Source organism: Primulina huaijiensis, chromosome 1, assembly GCF_012295235.1.
Source record: "Primulina huaijiensis isolate GDHJ02 chromosome 1, ASM1229523v2, whole genome shotgun sequence".
NCBI classification, from domain to species: Eukaryota; Viridiplantae; Streptophyta; class Magnoliopsida; order Lamiales; family Gesneriaceae; genus Primulina; species Primulina huaijiensis.
The window spans coordinates 20,298,480-20,312,765 of record NC_133306.1 but is presented as its reverse complement, the minus strand read 5'-3'; the positions used below and the strand labels follow the sequence as shown (position 1 = coordinate 20,312,765).

Here is a 14,286-nt window from a genome sequence, read left to right as displayed (position 1 = left end):
CCCCAAAAAAAAAAAAACTTGAAGTTGCATTGCAAGTTCTATAATGTTTGTATCAGTAAAGTTGATTGCATAAATTAATAGAGTAGGTCTCTTGTGAGACAGTATCATAAATCTATTTTCACGAGTCGAGTCAAACCAATCTATACTTAAATTAGAAAATTAATATTTTAAATATAAAATAATATTTTTCGTAAATTGAATCAAGTCGAAGATCATCTCACAAATCAATTTTTCAAAATTCATAACACAAAATAAAAAGCTTTTTTTTGGGAAGAAAACAAACAGTTTCAGCCGATTCAAGTTGCACCAAACAATGGTGGCCTTTGGGCAGTCCTTAAAAATTATCGACATACAAGATAACAAAACGTATATCCAAATCTGATAAAGTTGACATCCCCAGGTTACAAACATTATAAGTTGAGTGGTGCATTATTTTGGTAGATCCGAAGAAATTGTAATTTTGATAATTATATTGATCTTTTACGCTATATTGTGGAAATCGGTATTAGTCATTTATGATTTAATATTTTACGATTTTGATTTTTTCTCGCGAAGAGTTGAGAAGGATGATGTGAAAATTTACTGATACATATCATTTTTGACAAATTAGCTCATTTTAGACCTAATTTTTCTCCAAACTTGTTAAATAATTTTGAAAGTTAAATTAAAAAAAAAAAGTTTTCTTTTGCTTTTTGGAAAATAAATTTCTGCCTTCCCAAAAAAGAAAAGATACATGCATATTTTTGTCGGCCTTTTGAATATGCAAGGATTTGGAGTTAGTGTAAAGAAAATAAAGTCCACGTGTCACAATATTACTTGACGGTGAAGGGAAATTGTTCGATGTTTAACCAAAAACCAACTATATAAACCCCATTGTGCAGCAAGTTCGAATCACACCTAACTGTTGAACGATCATTTAACATTTTCACGCGCTATCCTTTTCTCTTTCGGGAAGTTTGCTGTTAAATTCATTTGATTCCTAATTTTCACTCTCTTTGAAGATACACGGGTGATTGTCATTTTCAGAGCATTCAGGTTTTTGAAGCTGCTTCTTGTGGAGGTTAAATTATAGGATCCTGGTAGGTAAAACTTTGGTGTTTTTCAGGATTTTGATTTGATTTAATTTCGTTTGAATTGAAGATGTAAGTTCAAATTTGTGCAAGTGTGGATGTTTTGAAGCATATTGCTCTGGTTTTGAGTTGATTTTCTCTTCTGAGGCCGTCTTCTCAGGATTTTGTTACTGGAGGCTTTTAATTTTGTGTATCTCGGTGTTCTTTTTCCACGTGATATACAAGATTAAAACTTTCGGAATGATTGCACGGCGAGCTTCTGCTTTGCCTGCTATCGGTGGAGTGTGTTGGTGCGTCAAGCTTGTGTTGTACCTTTGAGTCGATTGAAGAATTAATACGAGAGTTGAGACCTCTGTTCCTGACGCGAATCCTCTAAGACGTCTATAGATTTTTCCTGAATTTGATATTTTCACTTTCTGCTGGTCACTATCTTGATTTTCTGTCCTCCATGCGAAGATAAAAATAGAGAAACAAATACGATGACGAGCGAAATACTAATTTTTTTAAAGCTCTTGTCACGTATTGGAGTAGAGGATCTGGATCTTGGTGTAGTGGTCCAAGTATGCGCGTGATTTTAAAATTGAAAGTGTTTTTGGTTTTGGTTTAAGTTTGTGTGTTGAGTGCGCATACTTCTTTGCCTGGGGTCCTTACTTTATCCAGCAAAAGTTCCCGGTTGCAGTGGAAATAAATTTGAATTCTGGGATAGATGAGGTATATTCAAATGATGCACTTTTTGTTGTCACAATTATAAGTTTGTAACTGGACTACGCTGTGGTTTTAAGTTCACTTAATACCTTATTTGTCGGTAAAATTTATTTTTAACTGTTGAAAGTCGACTATCAAATTTTTTTTTTACCTGGTTTTCTGGCATGAAGCTGGATTTCTTACCTGCGGATGACAGCATATTCAGGACTACCTGATGCTTGTTTAATTATGTTTTCTCTAGAAATTTCTGAATTGGTCGGCACTGTGATAATATCATCAGGTGTCCTTGACAATGGGATTGAAAGAATCTAAATAATGCAACCTTTGCTTTGTATGTTTTTTTTATTTGATTATCAGATTTCAGAAGCTTTTCTGTGTCTTTTGCTCAACGACGGTGATTGTTCGTATTATAATTTATGTAGTTATTTATTTGGCTATGCAGTATAATCTCAAGCAGTCCTAGAAGGTACAAAAATGACAGTCATACCGAAGATCTCTGTCAACGACGGGAACCTTGTGGTTCATGGGAAAACCATTCTCACTGGAGTGCCTGACAACATTGAGCTTACCCCGGGGTCAGGCGTTGGACTTGTTGCAGGGGCGTTCATTGGTGCAACGACCTCTCACAGCAAAAGCCTCCATGTCTTCCCAGTTGGTGCCTTAGAGTGAGCACATGTTATCCAAATTATCATTTATTCAGAGATTTGTTTCGCAATCCTTAGTTATTCTCTTTTTAGGGATGTTTCATCGGTAGACTAGGTTTTCCATTTGTTAATGGCCCTATTTGACGTATCGATGCTTGATTAGCGATTTTAGGGACATCACCACTGACATATTCATCAATACTTTCATTTTTATAACCATGCGCTTTAAGTAGTTGTTCAAAGAAACAAAAATTTAATTAAATAAAAGAAACAAAATGGCTTGTCAAGTGAATTTAAAGAATAAAACTTTAATCTATGTTTTTGATTCCTTCCACGTGATATTTAGGACTTTTTTCTTGTAATTTGCAAAATCTAATGAAAATTAATTTTTGACTTCTTCTGTCACAGAGGAGTCCGGTTTATGTGCTTATTTCGTTTCAAGCTCTGGTGGATGACTCAGAGAATGGGAACTTGTGGGAAGGACATTCCGCTGGAGACTCAATTCATGCTGGTTGAAAGCAAAGACACGTGCGAAGGCGAGCGTGAAGATGCTCCAACTATTTACACCGTGTTCCTTCCTCTCCTTGAAGGGCAATTTCGTGCTGTTCTTCAGGGCAATGAGAAGAATGAGCTGGAGATCTGCCTCGAGAGTGGTGAGTAGTTCATGGAACCGGAAAGCATTGGATGTATCAGTGTATGCTTAAATGAAACATTGTGCATATCCTGTGGAGACATACGTTCTGCTTTCCCGATTCACATTAAGCGATAAGATCCATTCATCAATGGTGCTATATGTGTAGTGGAGTTGGCAACAAGGCGAACACCACTGAGATGGAGAAATGGATAACTCCCTGTTATCACATGCCTGTCTTAATGGAGTTCCTAGGGGTTGTGGGGGAGATAACTAGAGAAAAACGAGTAGAAAGAAAAAAAAAACAACTTTTTTTGTTGTGTCGTTTGATGCAGGTGATAATGCTGTGGAAACAAACCAAGGACTACACCTTGTTTACATGCATGCTGGTACAAATCCTTTTGAAGTTATCAACCAGGCTGTGAAGTAAGCCATTTTCTCTTGTATAGCTCGAGCCCCTCCAAATAATGCTTGTTAAGAATTTTATGCACTCGGTGTTCATTCCCTGATGGAATTTTTTTTGTGTGAATCAGAGCTGTAGAGAAATACTTACAAACCTTTCAACACCGTGAAAAGAAGAAGGTGAGATTATGTTATGCTGCTTTATCTATAACTTATTTTGTTGATCGAGATCAAGATTCGAGCTGTACAACTTATGCTTGCATATTATGCATGTTGTTTCTTTTGTAGCTACCCTCCTTCCTTGACTGGCTAGGATGGTGCACATGGGATGCTTTTTACACCGATGTCACTGCAGAAGGTGTTGAAGAAGGACTAAACAGGTCAATCTGGTTATATTTGTCCGTCCTTCGAACGGCATATTTTGATGAATTATTGCTAAACAGTAAATTTGATTTCTTGTTTATCGTTTCAGCTTGTCCAAGGGAGGAACTCCTCCTCGTTTTTTGATCATAGATGATGGCTGGCAACAGATTGGAAGTGAGGTCAAGGATGATTCGAACTGTGTTGTACAAGAAGGAGCTCAGTAAGGCTTTTTTTCAAATTATCAATTGTGTGGAGAAGATTTGTGCTTACTTTCATCAGTTATTACAATGGACTAAATGATTTTTCAGTATGCCAGTTGTGTTATGATTCGAGAAGATCAAAATTGCTTGCTTTAACATTTCTGGGGCGATGCCTTTATGTTAATTTTGCAGGTTTGCAAGCAGGCTTACAGGAATTAAAGAGAACACAAAATTTCAGAAAAACGGGAAGAACAATGAAACAGAACCAGGTCTCAAAGTTGTCGTGAGAGATGCCAAGAAGCATCACAATATTAAGTAAGTTCTCTCCAACTTGGTTTCCCTACTCACAGCTCGTGATTTTGCATATGTTGTTATTCATGGCAATTTTTTACGCTTTTATATCCCGACAATGTTTTTATTTCCAGGGGATATAACCTTCTTGCCGTTTTTATTGTTATTTACCTAATGTACAAATACGTCTAGTCACATAGAGAAGGTGGTCTTGAATCTTATGTGTTGCAATTATGAATCTTCAGGCATGTATATGTATGGCATGCCCTAGCTGGTTACTGGGGTGGAGTGCAGCCTGCAGGACCTGGTATGGAACACTACGACACTGCTTTGGCCTATCCGGTGCAGTCTCCTGGTGTGCTAGGCAACCAACCAGATTTAGTTATGGATAGTCTTGCCGTTCACGGCTTAGGCCTGGTTCACCCCAAAAAGGTCTTCGACTTTTACAATGAGCTTCATGCTTATTTAGCGTCGTGTGGAGTGGATGGTGTCAAAGTTGATGTACAGAATATCATCGAGACCCTCGGTGCTGGTCATGGTGGTAGAGTGTCTCTCACTCGTAGCTATCACCAGGCCCTTGAAGCCTCCATCTCACGGAACTTTCCTGATAATGGATGCATCGCTTGCATGTGTCATAATACGGATGGTATCTATAGTGCCAAGCAAACTGCGGTTGTTCGGGCTTCTGATGATTTCTACCCTCGTGATCCTGCTTCACATACCATCCACATTTCTTCCGTAGCTTACAATACAATATTCTTGGGAGAGTTTATGCAACCGGATTGGGATATGTTCCACGTGAGTTTAAATGAAATTCAATCTTGATAAACGGAATTCAAGTGCGTATTTTGTATCTTAGTTTGTATAGTATGTGAAATGTTGACTTGTGCGTTTATATCATAGAGCCTGCACCCAGCCGCGGAGTACCATGCCGCAGCTCGAGCAGTTGGAGGATGTGCAATTTATGTCAGGTAATCCCATTTTTAAACCCGATCATCTTTTCAATACCTTTTTTTTGAAATTTATTCTGTTCATTCTCAAAATTCTAATGCTTTCCGTCCATCAGTGACAAGCCTGGTAACCACAACTTTGAGCTTTTGAAGAAGTTGGTTCTTCCTGATGGGTCCGTTCTTCGTGCTCAATTGCCTGGACGACCAACATTGGACTGTCTCTTCGTCGATCCAGCTAGAGATGGAACAAGGTTTGTGACCTCACCTCTCAGACAAATGTCTGAAATCTTTCCTAAATATCCTACTATAACTAAAATTTGCCTTTGCCCACCTTATATTCTGCAGCTTACTTAAAATCTGGAATGTGAACAAATGTTCGGGATTAGTAGGAGTCTTCAACTGCCAAGGTGCTGGCTGGTGCAAGACAGCAAAGAAGACACGCATTCACGATGCCTCCCCTGGAACTCTGACCAGCTCTGTTCAAGTGACTGACGTCGATACTCTATCTCAAATTGCTGGATCGGATTGGAATGGAGTTGCAATAGTCTATGCCCACAAATCAGGAGAAATTATTCTCTTGCCAAAAGGCGCATCTCTGCCAGTGACACTCAAAGCTCTTGAATACGAACTTTTCCACTTCTGTCCCGTGAAGGTGAGAGCTGCTCTAGCACGCCAAAAAAACCTTATTATAAGCTGTGTCTCACTACTAATTAGCTCTTTTCGTAACACAGATTATAGCAACAGACGTTTCATTTGCACCAATTGGCTTGCTGGGTATGTTCAACTCTGGTGGTGCTGTGGAGCAGTTCGATTTCCATAAAGCACCCGAATGTGATTCGCCAGCAGCAGCAACTGTCACACTTAAGGTCAGGGGAAGTGGACTCTTTGGAGTCTACTGTTCTCAACGGCCCCAGAAATGCATCATGGATGGCATGGACGCCGAGTTTAACTACAAAGCTGAAACAGGATTGGTAACTCTGATCATACCAGTTCCGGAGGAGGAAATGTATAGATGGACTATTGAAGTCCAAGTCTAAGCAGTTTTGTAAATTTATCGGAATTAAAGAAATTTGGGTTTAGGGACTTTAGGGGATGACCCGAGTGGGAAAAATAATCGGAGTTTGTATCAGTTTTCGTTTATCTAATAAAATTAACTCTGTTTTTTATGTTTTCCCGAAAATAGATAGAAGTTAGTCCAACGACATAAATTGAGTACATAACCTTGAAAGCTTCAAATAAGATCTTATACAAAAGAAACTGCAATTACACCACAATCACATTTGCACAATGCACGTCTGTCACAATAAACCCACAAATATTTTCAAGAATAAAACTTAGGATTTGCAAATCAGATGAAGGATTGAAAATGACTAACCACATTGGCCTTGATCCTTGACTGGTGTGACAGCCTCTTTCTTTCTCCTATCCATGCTAGGTTGGCACAGCACTTACATTTTCATATCTAAACGAGGTTATTCTAGCGTACCATTCTCCGTTTGCCGCCGAATGTTGCACCTTAAGTCCATTTCTAGCACCCTTATACTCCTCATCGGTTTGATCAGCAAATGCATTGTTACCAAGCTTGTAAGGCAGATTTTGAGCTTCGTTAAACTTTTCAACGAACTCAACGTATCCTTAAATATCTTAAAACGCAACGCTTTTTCTTCATTAATTTTATAAACGCGACCATATTGAGTCATCCATTGTTTGTGTCGTTCTAGTATGGACGAGACATGGTTTGATGGACAAGCATTGCGGAGATAATCAATGACATGGTAAGGAATATGATGCGTTTCATGCCAAGTGAGACAGCCATATTTTTGGTTGAAATGTAAATATATCAAATAATAGTATGATATTTTCGTGCCTCGTGATATAATCTTTGATGATACCATGTATTTATAAAGAATGAATATTAACGATGTTTCTTCTTTAAAACCATCGGAATCTGATGAAAGTTAAATGATTATTGCAATTAAATAACTCAAACTAGTTTTCCGGGGAGATTAAGGTGAAAAATAGTCAGAGACAACTATGGTATCCTTTGTTTCATTATTGATTGAAATAGACTATTATTTTGAATTAGATTGTGCCAACAAGACCATAGCTTTTCTTAACAAAACTTTGGTTGTTTGGAAACAAATTTAAATATGTTAAAATAAAATAAAATAAAATCAAATCTCATTGTAATAAAAATATAAGTTAATTTGTATATACCTTCTGTACGTCTCGTTCAAATTTACGACCTGTCTTTTGTCATTTAAGCAAACGTATTTTGTAGATAGTGACAAGGGAAATAGTAAGAACGAACTTTAGCTTTTCAAAACTTATTTATTTTCCACACCCTCTATCGCAGCATCTATTCTTTGTTATATATAAGGTTTCTTTGGCTATCGATTTCGACTGCAGTAAAAGCCATCCATGCCAAGGAATTGTATTGCAAAATGTGGGTTTAGCAGGGAATGAGGAGGAAAAGCTAAAGCAGAGTGTAACAATGTCAATTTACAGGAGAACGGAACAGTTACGCCAAGCTGCCCTTTAATCTACAATACAGTTAATGATAAAGTGTGGTAGGAAAATGAAGTTTCGTGGATTCTTTATACGATCTAGCATTCATTGGTGCACATAGCATACTAATATATAATATTCATTTTTATTTATTTATTTAAAGAATATGAATCTGTTGTATCATAATTCATAAGCAATGATTGAGGACTACTTATATCTCATTGATACAATGGTACCGTTGTTTGCATATTTGAGGTTATTTTTTTAATAGATAGCTGAATAAAACAAAATGCAAAACAAAACAGTTGTCAATATCTACCATCTAATTTTATTCAAGCGGAAAATGTTCTGAATTACAAATATTTTGTTCGAGCTTGAGAGTTTTCTAACGACTTTTAAATGATGAGGACGGAGTATTTGATGAATCTAGCTAAACAATCTGTTTTTTCCGCATGGTGTGGTATATCTGGAAATAAGAATCTGTAACAAAAATCAGCAAAGTTTGATTGTCTAGCTACTTTTCAAAGTTTCTTTTTCTGCATGTCAAACCACTTGTGTTGAATGTTGGGAGAACATAAATACAAGGCATACCTTATAATTTCGCATATACTCTGAACTTTTCAGGTGCGTCCTTAACAGATTCAGGTATACGCATGTTACAAAAAAGAGTAACTCTTGAGGATGCAATTAGTGTTTTATTCTCAGGAATGGAGGGATCACATTTCGAAAGTTGCACCTCCCATACCTGCTCAAAAAGTTCCATGGCATTCTTAATTAGAGCAGATGAATTGCATGAATATATACACATTTTCAATTACTAACCTAGCCCCATGCTATTCAAAATAAAGGTTGCACTAATTTTCATCTGAATATATGTACACCATTCAGGATATTCTCTTGGATAAAAAATTAGTTTTACCAAAAACTTTATGTAGTTCAAACAATAATTTTACATTAACATATCCTCCCACATATAACCCTAAGACCTAGGAATCCATGTTCCAAATTGATATTCAAGGCGTACAAGTGTACGACAAAACACCACTCATTTTAAAAAAAAAATTCTACCTGAATGGTTTTGCCAATGTTGACTGGTGTAGCCTCAGCAATGACAAAGTCTCCTAACTGCGCGCTCTTTAAATAGTTGATGCTGAGTTGTATTCCAGCCACTCTCTGCAGCCCTGATGCAAGGTGAGCTCCCATGCTTGCCAGAGCCTCAGCTATCAGAGCCGAGACCCCTCCATGCAGCACCTTGAATGGCTGCATATCCAGATCTCAAATGCTCAATCAAAGAACTCAACCACCAATCACTCGTGTGATGTCATGAAGTTATTAGAAACTACTAATTCCAAAAGTGGAAAATAATGGGAGGTGATCCAATAAAAATTGTATAATTGAACACGTGCACACATATCTATGCCGTAGACCATGAAACATAGATCCAGAAACAACATACAAAGCATACACGTGCATGTCGGTCTAGTATTGGACATCAAAGTCTGAGGAACTAACACACAAGGCAAATTTCAATGAAATATGAAGTGACTGCAGAATAGAAGGATTAGACTTCATTATCTTGGTATTTAATGGTAGACAAAAGTTTAATAACCAATAGGAGATGCCCTGACAAGAATTTAATACTTCGAAGATATCTTTATAACAAAAAATTTATATACCTATAAAAATGTGAATAGTGGAAAAGTTTTCCGATTGTGAACGGTTTACTTATTTTCATTATCAAGTAACAAATGTGGTAATTTCACATTTAGTCAATTAATTAATACTAATTCACCACATTTTATGGTTATGGTTATGTGCTTTTGACTTTCTTTCATTATAATATTTAATTATGTCATATTTCATTCTATTTCATTTATAAAAAAAAATTTATTTCATTCTATAACCAATTTTTCTCTCTTTAATTTTTTTGAAACTCACAAAGGCTCCACCTTATTACAATTGTTGTTTGGAGTATTTGTAAATTATTAAGGGCTTATGATTGAAATTTTTGATATTTTCTTGAAATTGCATTTAGTATCATAGTTTTGGCATTAAGTTTCTCTCAAAGAATTGCATGATAAAAGTGTGGATAATGGAAAAGTTTTCGAATTGTGAACGGACATAATTACCCTTCATGTTTATGTATTTTCATTATCAAGTAACATATGTCGTATCAAGTAACATATGTGATGATATCACATTTAGTCAATTAATTAATACTAATTAACCATATTTTATGGTTATGGTTATGTGTTTTTGACTTTCTTCCCTCGTCTTTCTTTCATTATAATATTAATTATGTCATATTTCATTCTATTTCATTTTTTTAAAAAAATTATTTCATTCTATAACCATTTTTTCTCTTTTTAATTTCTTTGAAACTCACAAAGGCTCCACTTTATTGCAATTGCTGTTTGGAGTATTTGTAAATTATTAAGGGCTTATGATTGAAATTGCATTTGGTATCAAATTTATCTCAAAAAATTGCATAATAAGAGTGTGGATAATGGAAAAGTTTTCCAATTGTGAACGGACATAATTACCCTTCACATATTTACTTATTTTCATTATCAAGTAACACATTTTGTAATTTCACATTTAGTCAATTAATTAATACTAAATTAACCACATTTTATAGTTATGGTTATGTGCTTTTGACTTTCTTCTCTTTGTCTTTCTTTCATTATAATATTTAATTATGTCATATTTCATTCTATAACCATTTTTTCTCTCTTTAATTTATTTGAAACTCACAAAAGCTACACCTTATTGCAATTGTTGTTTGAAGTAATTTGTAAATTATTAAAGGATTATGATTGAAAAATTTGATATTTCATTTAAATTGCATTTGGTATCGTAGTTTTGACATCATATTTATCTCAAAGAATTGCATAATAAGAGTTTAGATAATGGAAAAGTTTTTCGATTGTGAATGAACATAATTATCTTTCACATGTTTACTTATTTTCATTATCAAGTAACATATGTGGTAATTTCACATTTAGTCAATTAATTAATAATTAATACTAATTAACCATATTTTATGGTTATGTTTATGTGCTTTTGACTTTTTTCCTCTCTTTCTTTGATTATAATATTTAATTATGTCATATTTCATGCTATTTCATTTTTTAAAAAAAAGTATTTCATTCTATAACAATTATTTCTCGCTTTAATTTATTTGAAACTCACAAAAGCTCAACTTTATTGCAATTGTTGTTTGGAGTATTTGTAAATTATTAAGGACTTAAGATTGAAAATTTCGATATTTTCTTGAAATTGCATTTGGTATCATAGTTTTGGCATCAAATTTCTCTCAAAGAATTGGATATGAGTAAGTGCAAAAGAAGAGAGAACAATTCATTTTATTTATTTGTTTGGTTGTAGTTTTCTTTCTATTTTAAAAATGTTGTGTCATCCATTTTTTCCTTATTGTACCTACTATTTATTTATAAGATATATATTTAGTGAGATGTTGCAATGATAGTAATGATTGTGGTCAAACTATAAATTTGAATTGACATATGATGTATTATTTATATATTCTGCATCATTTCATCTTCATCTAAATTGTCTTTTTTTGTTACTCTCCCTAATATTTAGTGTGTGGATGGATAAACATTTTTTTGAGTTTTTTTTAATCCATATTGTTTTCTATATGTTATGTTTATTAGCATTTGTCAATAATATAAGTTTTTGAGTTGAAATTTTAACTTTCTATATAATTCATATCATATATAATTAGTGTGCACGTCTAGTAACAAATAAGCTAGTATAAGGAGTGTTACCTGACAACACTTTGAAGTGACCAGAAGGTGGCCTGAAACTTTGTGAGGTGAAAGGTCATCTATTTCAAATCCAATTGCGTGAAGCGGAGCATCCAAAGTCTCTGTATTTGGTCGTCCTCCGGTAGGTGGCGGTGGTGGGTTCATCCTTCTTTGCCTGTTGCTTGTTTCGGGTGCTCTTGTACAAATATTCCAAACTGAAAAAGGCAATCACAGGTTGAATTCTGATCCAAAATGGAATTCTCATACCATCAAATATGGATGTTTAAACTGAAAAAGGCAATCACAGTTTGAATTCTGATCCAATATGGATGTTTATCCTAAATTTTTTCAATTAGATCTCTTATTGAAGTCCCAGCTTCTTGTTCATCTCAACTTTTTAGACGTTTAAGCTGGTAGCGTTGGTTCAGTATTCATTAACCATGAAAGGAAAGCTTCACAGACTTCCAAAAATCACATTCATTACACAACGCAAAAGCTAAAAGCCAAAATTTTGCAAACGCAGAAGAAAAAGTCTCTCAAAATGTAAAATAGATGCCTGAAATCCATAGCAAAAAGGAAAAAAGAATCGACAATTCAATAACGTAAAAGTTAAAAATCAGGGAAAAAAAATAGCACGGCTCAAATCCCAAACGCAAACATAAACTAGTCCCGAATCCCGATTAGTATACCGATTCAACCACGAAAAAGAAAGTTTGATATCCGCAGATAAATGATTTTTATAGAGATACAAAAAAAAACCCACCAGCAATCCGGTATCGTGAACGCGTATTTGTTCAGAGAAAATACAGCTTCAAAACGAGTGAAGCAAAAAGGCATCCACCATTTGCAAATGAAGGAACCAAAATATATACAATGGTGAGCCGTCGAATTAGGTGAGAGAGAGCCTCACATCGGTCAACGCTGATGAGCGCCGCCGCAGTAGCGCCGTGGTGAATCACGGGACTGCGAATCGAAACTTTGACTGTCATATGTGGGCATGAATTTGGTTGGCTTTACGAATTAAAAAATATATATAATATTTTTCAGAGCCAAATTTTAAATTATTTTAATTTAATTCTAAGATATTATAATAATATTTTATAATTCATGCATTAAATGAGAGGAGACTTCTAAACTTTGACAAAAACATTTTAACTAAAAATCTCTATTTACAAATAGCCAAATAGGAACAAGTCAAATAGAACAATAGTTTCTTGACTCCAAGTGGTCAGGTCACATTTGTCCACCAGAGATATTATATCTTTATTAATTAATCTAGTTATTTTAATTTAAGAAATAAATGTTTGAATGAAAATAATTTTTACAATATATTTTTGTTGATTACAACCCATCTTTATATTTATGCTAAAAATTGACAATGATATTGTTGGGTGGACATGCTTAACGGACCGATTCGAGACGGAACCGACCCGGAACCGGTCCGTTAAGCCCGGAACCAGCTCCGCTATGAAAGAACCCGACCCGAAACCATGTACAATCCGTTGGTTGGTGGGTTGAACCGGTTCAGCATGTTTTGAACCGGTTCAACCGGTTTTGGATCTGGTTTTGAACTGGTTCCTGACCGTATCCGGAACCGACCCGAAACGCACCCATAACCCAGACGGCTACTGAAATCTGCATTTTTTTTTTGCAATTTGAGCCCCCAAATTGCAAATATAATTATTTTTTACCCCCAAAAATCACCTATAAATACAAGTCATTTTTTATATTTCACATATCAATTTTCTCTCAACTTTTCATTTATATACAATCAATATCTTTCTTTGCTATCATTTCTCCAAATATATTCAATAATTGTGTTATAATTTTATCTATAATCACTATTATTTTTATTGTTATTTATTTACTATTTCGCAATTTACTCATATAAATAATTCGAATTTGAATGGCATCATCTTCAAACCGTCGTGGTGGTGGTGGCGAATACGCTCCCGACTTTTGTGAACATTTTGGCTACATCCCTACTTTGATGAAGTAAAACCTGGTCACGAGGATGAAGAAGCCATAGAACTCCCCAACAAAGATGTAGGGACGTCATCGTTTACTCGAACAAGCAATACAATGTCAACGAGCACGACGACAACCCGTGCAAAGCGAAGCAAAGTTTTGGATCACTTTGATATTGAACAACAAGGTACGAATAACTCTTTTGCTGTTTGTAAAATTTGCAAAACGAGGTATTCTTACAAAATGTGTGGTGGTTCTGGTCGTACCGGCACTTTGAAAACATATTTAGTTAAGGTACATAAACTTGACCCTGATACGCTACAACCATTCGATAGGAAACCAACACAACAAATTAATCCTTCAAGTGGTAAAGCTTTCACTATTACAAAAGAAATTTTTCGGAAAGCCATCGTAAAGTTTGTTACCAAATGTTGTCGACCTTTTATAATAGCTGAACAAGAAGGTTTTGTTGAATTTACTAATACAATTCAACCTGGTTTTCACAATATTTCTATGCGCATACTTAAAAAATATTGTTTTGATATTTATAAAGAATATAAAGAAACACTAAATCGCATCTTTCAAATATTTCTAGTAGAGTTAGTTTGACAACTGATATTTGGACTAATTTAAAATATGAATCATATCTTGTTGTTACATGTCATTGGATTGACGAAACTTGGACTATGCAAAAAAGAATTTTAGCGCTAGATCATTTAGAATCGTANGGCTTAGATAAATTTGAATCTCATTGTAATTGGTTGTTGTCACCGATTTTCCTTTGAAC

General features: G+C 34.9%; 2 protein-coding genes across 5 annotated transcripts; one reads left to right on the top strand and one right to left on the bottom strand.

Annotated features, from left to right (window-relative positions):
• Nucleotides 1–894: 894 nt before the first annotated feature.
• Nucleotides 895–6,955, top strand: LOC140983175 (probable galactinol--sucrose galactosyltransferase 2). 2 transcript variants are annotated; one of them, XM_073450108.1, is made up of 13 exons: nt 895–1,079; nt 2,218–2,440; nt 2,828–3,072; nt 3,386–3,476; nt 3,584–3,632; nt 3,741–3,832; nt 3,925–4,035; nt 4,208–4,330; nt 4,552–5,104; nt 5,210–5,277; nt 5,373–5,507; nt 5,602–5,908; nt 5,988–6,955. In XM_073450108.1, the coding sequence occupies exons 2-13, from the start codon at nt 2,250–2,252 to the stop codon at nt 6,291–6,293; spliced, it is 2,271 nt and encodes a 756-aa protein (XP_073306209.1). In that variant the 5' UTR covers nt 895–1,079; nt 2,218–2,249; the 3' UTR covers nt 6,294–6,955. The 2 variants fall into 2 exon arrangements, with proteins under 2 accessions (XP_073306209.1, XP_073306218.1); XM_073450117.1 differs by having other exon boundaries at nt 895–1,083.
• A 1,084-nt stretch (nt 6,956–8,039) lies between these two features.
• Nucleotides 8,040–12,559, bottom strand: LOC140983155 (1,4-dihydroxy-2-naphthoyl-CoA thioesterase 1-like). 3 transcript variants are annotated; one of them, XM_073450082.1, is made up of 5 exons: nt 12,442–12,559; nt 11,553–11,746; nt 8,833–9,024; nt 8,356–8,509; nt 8,040–8,244 (listed from the first exon to the last, which is right to left on the bottom strand). In XM_073450082.1, exons 1-4 carry the CDS (start codon nt 12,518–12,520, stop codon nt 8,357–8,359), a joined length of 618 nt encoding a protein of 205 aa, XP_073306183.1. In that variant the 5' UTR covers nt 12,521–12,559; the 3' UTR covers nt 8,040–8,244; nt 8,356. The 3 variants fall into 3 exon arrangements, with proteins under 3 accessions (XP_073306183.1, XP_073306190.1, XP_073306198.1); XM_073450089.1 differs by having other exon boundaries at nt 8,040–8,230; XM_073450097.1 differs by having other exon boundaries at nt 12,295–12,533.
• Nucleotides 12,560–14,286: the final 1,727 nt, after the last annotated feature.